Source organism: Mytilus edulis, chromosome 4, assembly GCF_963676685.1.
Source record: "Mytilus edulis chromosome 4, xbMytEdul2.2, whole genome shotgun sequence".
Taxonomy (NCBI): Eukaryota; Metazoa; Mollusca; class Bivalvia; order Mytilida; family Mytilidae; genus Mytilus; species Mytilus edulis.
In genome coordinates, this window is record NC_092347.1 from 11971592 (window position 1) to 11980583 (window position 8992).

The 8992-nt window shown below is 28.8% G+C and overlaps 1 protein-coding gene across 1 annotated transcript; it reads right to left on the minus strand.

Annotated features, from left to right (window-relative positions):
• Window positions 1–277: 277 nt before the first annotated feature.
• LOC139518959 (ubiquitin-conjugating enzyme E2 R2-like) lies at window positions 278–8972 on the minus strand. The gene is made up of 5 exons (XM_071310657.1): window positions 8601–8972; window positions 5598–5684; window positions 5028–5125; window positions 4268–4402; window positions 278–3971 (listed from the first exon to the last, which is right to left on the minus strand). The coding sequence occupies exons 1-5, from the start codon at window positions 8775–8777 to the stop codon at window positions 3749–3751; spliced, it is 720 nt and encodes a 239-aa protein (XP_071166758.1). The 5' UTR covers window positions 8778–8972; the 3' UTR covers window positions 278–3748.
• Between the last annotated feature and the right edge of the window lie 20 nt (window positions 8973–8992).

Below are 8992 nucleotides of genomic sequence, written 5' to 3' on the forward strand. Positions count from 1 at the left end.
GTCTGGAATATCAAGCTAACTATGAGATATATAGTCCATATATATATATGCAGGCACTGCTTGAATGATGCTTAACAGATCTAGATATTGGAAGTTCTAACAAATGATTCAGATGTTAGACCAACATTTTTTCCCCAAATTAAAGCAATGGTTTCATAGTTCTCCACAGTACATGATCTATGAAGAAATTTGCTGTCAAATTGTTGAGACCAAGTGATAGAAAAACAAATGTTGGCTTCATAGACTAACTGAAGATACAAATAAACATAAAACAAAATTATTAAAAATTTCACAATTTATTACTTCCATTTTTAACATGTACTTGACATTTTTAAACACTTCCACTTTGCATCATCATTCATCCCAAATCAATATATATATAAAAACTTTCAACAGAAAGAAAGGATACAGACATGAAGTATCAACTAATGCATTCAGATAAGCATAAAAATCTTCAGCTTAGATTCAAAGTGGAACCAAAAATATGAATGATGTATATTTTATATCAATCCCACACTTTCTCACATAGGAGTGCAAAATTACAAAATCTGTAGCAAGCATACTTAATTGCAATGTTTTTAGTCTCAAATTTCAAAACTGGATTTGTTTTCAGTAGTGTAAGAATAATAACAGGAGACATATAAAGGGCTATATGTTTTGATTAAGTGTTCCCCAAAAATATGAAGATTGAATATTTTGAAATGCATTAATTAGTTTTAACCCTCATATTATTCCTTAAACATATATTTAAAGGAATGTGATACATGTCTGGTCTTAAGTTATACCAAGTTTTCCAGAAACAGTGAAGTCATAGTAGTTGAGATTAAAATTTCAAAAAAATAAATCTTTTATTAATAATTTCTTACAGCAAGTTTTAAAATGCTTTTCATAAACACGCTCAGATTTGTTTTCCCTTATATCTTTTTTATTCGTTCCAGTTTGCTATTTTCTTTGAGACATTTTTTTTTACCTTTTAAGAATCACATATCTCCTCACAATGACCCTCTGGTGACAATGTACATTTTACTTGACATTTTCAAGATCTTACTTACTCATGTTACTCTAAAAGTATCAAATTGAAAAAAAAAAATGAAAATGTAATTTAAACCTTTCTCAAGAAAAGCTGACCTGGTCTCTGTATCACATTCCTAATACTTCATCAAAAGTGTTATTGCATGTACTTAGAAAGTCTGAAAAGTGAACTTAAATTGGTGATTTACATTAGAATATTAAATAAACAAACAAACAAATAAAAAATTCAACAAATAACACCAGTGACAATTAAATATAGTAACTAATGGTAAATAAGCTATAAATTAATTAAACCACATACACTTTTTTACATGCACACATCCAACTCATTTATAACATCCAAATTTCATTAATACACACCTATGTACACACACCATTACATGTTACATCTAATACAGTAATAGATCACCAGAAACAAATATAATACAAAATGAAATTAACAATATTTCACCATAAGATGGTACACAAGAAAAATATATAACTGTTCCATCTCATCATATTTCAACCTGATTATATAATATGTGCTAGGCTAACATCTGATAGAAACTTTCATTCTAAATAATGATTTTCCTTAAAGGTGTCAGTCATACATTTATTTTCAAATTTGTTTACAAGGTTTGACATTCTTTCTGATATACACACCATTTAAAAATACCATTGAGAATTTGCAACTGCTTTTAAAGTCCTCCATAATCGGAATGAACTCTTGAAAACAGGTATTGAACTTTCAACAGTATTTTTAAAGATAGTTTACTACTTAAAAAAGCTTTTATACTATATATGGGTCCTTATTTTACAAACAGAACTCCAGACATGAGCTTTGAGAATCATTTGCCCTGATTTCAAATAACTTTTCACTTTTTAAACTAATATTTGACAAAAAATATGAATTTATGAAAATTAATCAATGCCTTAATTTATCTTGTAAGAATTGAAGTTTATGAGGAATGAATGAAAAATGAATTCTTTCTATGTCTTTAAAAACTTAATGTTTTGTCAAGTTTATAATTTGTTCTTCGGAAATTGCGATATTTATTTAACATATAAACTATAAAAGTACAGTGTTTATAAGATTTTGTATACTTTTCAAAAATGAACAACTGGAAATCTTTGAAATTGTGTTAATTATATATAAGTAGCATGTAACTTGCTTAAGGAATGTCATTAACATGTCTATGAAGACTAAAGTATATACATGTTTAGACGAGTTGTGTATATATAAACAAGTCTAAATTGAAAATAACGTTCAAACATATATTCTTAAGGGATATTGTCTACTCAATTATAATTAATTTATTAAATTATAACGACAGAAGCATAACAGATGAATTAATCTGTTATATGATCAGATCTTTTTTCAATTGAACAAAAAATCATCTATCTGGTCTGTTTATAACATATCAATTCTTTTATACAATAAATTAATATAGCAGGTTAATTTGAAAACATAAAATCTATTTCACTTTTCTCTCAGAGTGGACAATATCCCTTTAGTACATAAATTCTTTCATTTGTCATTCAAAATACACATACAGAGCTGATCAAAGCTCATTTACTTTTATTTCTGTTTTTACACTTATATCTTAAACAAAAAGTACAGTCATAACAAGGTATATTGTACCTATGACATGGTAGAGCTTTCATTTCAAAAACTTATTTTCATTTGAAAATAACACACATTTGTCTTGCATTGTCAGTTAGTTTTGAAAAACATGATTTTGATCAACAAAATATGTTAACCTGACCACACATGTACAATGTATGCTGACCATAGCCAGACATTCATCAGATATAGAGAAAAAAGCACCTTTAAAATGTCAACATTATTTTCAAATTATTCAATCATTTCTTAAAAACTTGAAGAAGTCAATATAGACATATATTGTTCAATGATTTCTGAGTAATATGTATGTAGGATATGGAATATGAGTGAAAAGTTTGCAGTTATTTGTGGTGTTTGCCTTTTTCTATCACAGCTCCCCCGCCCTAGTAATTTAATAAGTACTCTCTATTACCTGTACTAGTTAAAAACTATTGCTCAACTGGAGCAGAAAAACCCTCAGCAAAAAAAAAAAGATTACAGGAGAGTTGAGATAATGGACATCCTCCTATTCATGCTATTGGTAATTACTATTAGATTTACCATATTTACAGATAAATTTATATTTTATATTTTGTTCATTTTTTTTTGAATCACCAAATGTTCAGTATCAACTACATGTAAGTCATATAAGTAATATTTTTCTTTGACTTTGATAATAATTCTATCACAGAAACAAACTTAAATGGGACTTTACTATAAATAAATGACTAAATTATGTTCTACGTGAATAACTAACGTTAAAATACAGTTCTACAAGTTGTACAGAAAATCATTCATTTTATTATGTTACTTCATTTGAAGCTTCTTTCAACTGTCATAATTTAAACTTCACGCCAAAATAAGTATTATTAATTTTTACAGTATCATACTCGACATATTCTAAATGAGTAAAACAGTATCATCTTGTTTTTTTTATATAGGAATATATATTGAATACTTTAGTAGTATTCATGGTATTTTAAAAGCAAAGTAAATAATTACTGCCATCCAAGAAAAAGCCTTCCTCCAACCTGAATGTTAATACAGGGTGCTTTGTCTCGATTCTTCCTTTTAAAAAGGATGATCCAATTATTTAATCCACTCAAAATTCAAATTCCAAATATGATCAATATATCAAGATTCTCCACCATTACCGGAATCGTCATCATCTTCTGCGTAATAATCATCGTCCTCATCATCATCCTCATCATCATCATCACCTACGTAATCATCATCGTCATAAAAGTCTACATCATCATGAGGTTTAGGTTTTATACTAACACAATATTCCTGCAGAGTTGTTGGAACAGTGACCCCATCTCTTTCAGCATCCTTTTTTGTATCTTGAACTTGTTTCCTGAATAATAACAACTTTTTGTTCAATAATCATGAAACAGCAATATAAAAGAAACTGTATCAGTGTATATATCTTACAAGCATTATTTTGGTTCAGGTGGCCAATATGAAAGTGAATTTAGAACATTAAACAAAAATTGTTCGTCCTTTTATAACATGTAAACCTTGTAACAATCCTAGATATACATGTATCTAATTAGATTTTATTCCCACTGTTATCAGTTTAATGTTGCATACGCATCCATATAAAATGAGCCAATAAAACCTATATCATGTGTTTACTGTTACCATGATTACCTGATTATATTCTCATATTCTTTATCTCTTCCTTTGGAATCCTTGAATTTTCTGAACATGACAGAAGCATCAACATTTGCTGGAGAGAATGTATTTGGCTCGTTGAGAAGTGATATAATACTAAGTAGGATTGTTCTGCCAAAAGAAATGTGGACATGTAAGACAAAGTTTATACTAATCTGATGAACATTGCAGTAACGCAACGTATATATACAATATTTGTTGTTACTCACAATTAACTGTCTTATGTTGAGTAATGTAGTTTCACACTTGATGCAGAGGTAGTATATATAACTAATTGTGTATGTATATGTGTATGTACATGTAGTATAACTGTTCAAAAATCAGTATTAACATTGTATTGCATAGAAATAGAAAGCATGCTTTCATATCTTCTCTGACTGGCTATTTAGTCAGCTGTAAACATGTGATTGATTATTTAAAATTGTGTGTATGAAGCTTGATAAATTCATGTAGGGTAAATCCATATATATATATTATGAAAGTTGGAACTTTGATACAATGCATATGTCTGTAGAAAATTAACAAAATTTACATAATTTAGGCAAAATGAATAAACAAAGCATGAAAATTTCCTTAAAAAATCTTCTCATGGTTAGATAATATGTACATAGTAAAAAGAAACTAGTTATGATATCAAAGGCAAGAGTTAATCAAGTAATTACAATATCATTTATTTTTGTTTATACATGAACCTTGTTGTTAATTAATGTTACGCAAGTCCTGATGAACACTTTACCTAACATTTTGTGTAGGGTTCCATCTTTCTGAAGGTAATTCACCACTTTGTGGATCGTCAATTGGAGGGTGTAGGATAGATATACATACATCACCATTCTACAAACATATCATATTTTAATGAATAACAAATAAAATTCTAACATTTAAATATATAATAATACATTTAGATAGTATTCTCATTTCTGAATCAGGCCTGGAGCTCCACAACCATTAACATAAGTTAAATATATATCAATCAACAAATCAGCAAGTTGTATCATGTTAATCATGTTAATAGGTACCAAGTCATCTCCAATGAATGATGTTACACAAGACAGGGGAAATGAAAAAAGTCATAAAGATGACAGATGCAAGTTCACAAAATTTTCTTGAGTTTTGTTTTTTATGAAGTGCAAGATCATAGATTAAATTTACTTCTTTAAAAGTATCTTGAATGATTTCTCAAGCTCATTTAACACACGAAAAGCTGATCATGATCATTTATATGTATAAATGTATATTGAAAATATTAAACATATTATTCACACATGAAATCCTACAAAACTTAAAGAATAGTATATATATTTACCTCATATACGTTTGGATGCCACATCTTGGAAATGAACTTTACACTTGGTGGATTGTATGGATAATCATTAGGAAACTTCATATGTGCCTTGAAAATAAATTATTTAACATTGTATGGATAATCATTAGGAAACTTCTGACTTCATATGTGCCTTGAAAATAAAACATTTAACATTGTATGGATAATCAATATGTATATAAGAAACTTCATGTGTGCCTTGAAAATAAAACATTTAACATTGTATGGATAATCATTAGGAAACTTCATATGTGCCTTAAAAATAAATTATTTAACATTGTATGGATAATCATTAGGAAACTTCATATGTGCCTTGAAAATAAAACATTTAACATTGTATGGATAATCATTAGGAAACTTCATATGTGCCTTGAAAATAAATTATTTAACATTGTATGGATAATCACTATAAGGAAACTTCATATGTGTCTGGGGAAAAAACAATTTAATATTGTATGGATAATCAATAGGAAACTTCATATGTGCCTAGGAAAAAAACATTATAAACATTGTACAGTTGTATGAATAATCATTATAAGAAAACTTCATATGTGCCTGTAAAAAACAATTTAACATTGTATGGATATTATAATTATTAGGAAACTTCATACATTTATGTGCCTTGAAAATAAATTATTTAACATTGTATGGATAATCATTAGGAAACTTCATATGTGCCTTAAAAAATAAATTATTTAACATTGTATGGATAATCATTAGGAAACTTCATATGTGCCTTAAAAAAAAAATTATTTAACATTGTATGGATAATCACTATAAGGAAACTTCATATGTGCCTGGGAAAAAAACAATTTAATATTGTATGGATAATCATTAGGAAACTTCTGACTTCATATGTGCCTTGAAAATAAAACATTTAACATTGTATGGATAATCAATATGTACATGATGTATATAAGAAACTTCATGTGTGCCTTGAAAATAAAACATTTAACATTGTATGGATAATCATTATAAGGAAACTTCATATGTGCCTTGAAAATAAATTATTTAACATTGTATGGATAATCACTATAAGGAAACTTCATATGTGCCTGGGAAAAAAACAATTTAATATTGTATGGATAATCAATAGGAAACTGCATATGTGCCTAGGAAAAAAACATTATAAACATTGTACAGTTGTATGAATAACCATTATAAGAAAACTTCATATGTGCCTGTAAAAAACAATTTAACATTGTATGGATATTATTTTAGGAAACTTCATACATTTATGTGTCTGGGAAAAAAACCCATTTACAGTGACTTGACTACTAGTGTTGCTATCCAACTATTGCAACTCATTCAAAATTCTGACCAAATTGAAATTTGTTTTGTAAAATCAAACTGTTCAACTGGTCAAAATTTTGAACAAACAGTTCAGTCAAAATGACTATAAAATATCTAAACAAACTGATAGACTAAATTTTCACATCAACAGTAGTTTGGAGTTAAAGTCTTATAGGATTGTAAGTATATTTTTATTTTATCACCTTGCACTTTCACGACTTGACTATGATTTTCTACAGCAGTTTGATCAAATTCCTGACCAGTTGAACAGTTTGGTTTTATAAAACAAATTGCAATTTGGTCAGAATTTTGAATAAGTTGCAATAGGTGGAGAGCAACACTAACTGGTCAGAATTTTGAATAAGTTGCAATAGGTGAAGAGCAACACTAACAGTCAAGTCACTGTAACATTGTATGGATACACAATCATTTGGAAACTTCATATGTCCCTGGAAAAAAAACTTTTAACATTGTATGGATAATCATAATGAAACTTCATACATATTTAGATGTCACAATTACAGATGTATGTGCCTGGAAAAAAACACATTTAACATTGTACATGTTGTACATGTATGGATAATCATTTAAAGAATAATTAGAAAACTTCATAATTACAAAATGTATGTGCCTTGGAAAAAAACAGCATTTACCATTGTATGGATAATCATTAGGAAATTTCAAATAAGTACATTGTACATGTACATTTACATTATGTGCCTGTGAAAAAAAAAAGCATTTAACAATAGTCAGATTTCTACATTCTTCATGCTCAAGACTTGATTAGGGGATGTGGTCCTGAAAGAGTTGGCCATTCTTTTTTATGAAACAAAGCAATACCAACTTTTTCAATTTGTCTTTTAGTTTGGAATGGGGAATATTTGTGTAAAGTGTAGAAAAGTAAAATGTTTTAATACTAAATGCAATATAAAAGAGTTTTAGATCATCATGATGGTCATGATGGTATTTGCTCTAAAAGATCATTTGAATATTTTAGTATCAACATCTGATTCATGCCACCTCCAGAATACGCAGTTTCACAATAACTATGAAACCCGGCTTTGATTGGTCATGTACATGTTGGTCCAAAAAATAAAGTCCTAATAATAAATTCCCTTCAAAAAATGAATAATCCTTAATTCTCCCCAGAAAATCCTTATTTCATGATAGAAAAGTAAAAAAAATCTCTTTGAGAAGGGAGGTAATACAAATTTGAAAGAATTTCAACCTCCAGCCTCAAAAATTCATGTTGGTGATAAAATTGATGTTAAATAATTTAGCATGTTTAGAAAGGGGTTTTGTGGAGTACTGGCCATGGGAAGATCCAGCAAAATACTGTTGTTTGTTAGGACACATGTCATACTTGTGTAGTTTAGGTATCCAATACAGTGATGGACTAACCAGGATTTCCTCTTTAAGTCAACTGCTTGTGGGGTATAAAAATTAATTTTCAAAAAGCATGATGACAGGACATTCAAACTGGCAAAATCCAATTGTTACATTCAATACCTATCATAAGCTCTTGACGAACATAAGCATGTAAGCACCTGTCTCACATCATCATGCTTGGTATTTGTTTATGTTACTGTTTTGACCAAAAGTCCCAAGCCCAAGGCTAAGACTCTTGTGTGGATTGATCCTGTGTAAATAAATTCCTTTATTTAAAGACTGTGCGTATCCATGGTTAATTACCTTAAAATAACCACCTTCATATAATGTACCAGGAGGTCCGAAGATAGCAACTTCCCATTCAAATAGATTTTCATCATTGATTAGATTTACTCGAAAACCCTCTACTGGCTCCTCTTGAATTTTCTTCAGCTCCAACTGGAGAGCTTTTACAGCCCCTCCAATGGGACTCACTGCCATGTCTACTGTCAGTTAAATATCAGGATGAGCTAAAATGAAGACCAGGAAATGAAATTTATGTTAAATTTCTTTGTGTTGTTCTTTGTGTTTTGTTTCTGCAATATGGCGATGGAATGACGTCACGAATGAGAATTTAGAGATTTTACGACAAAGACAGATCTTAAAGATAAATATTTCATTAATTTGGAGCAATTTGTTTTAATCTTTCTATTTCT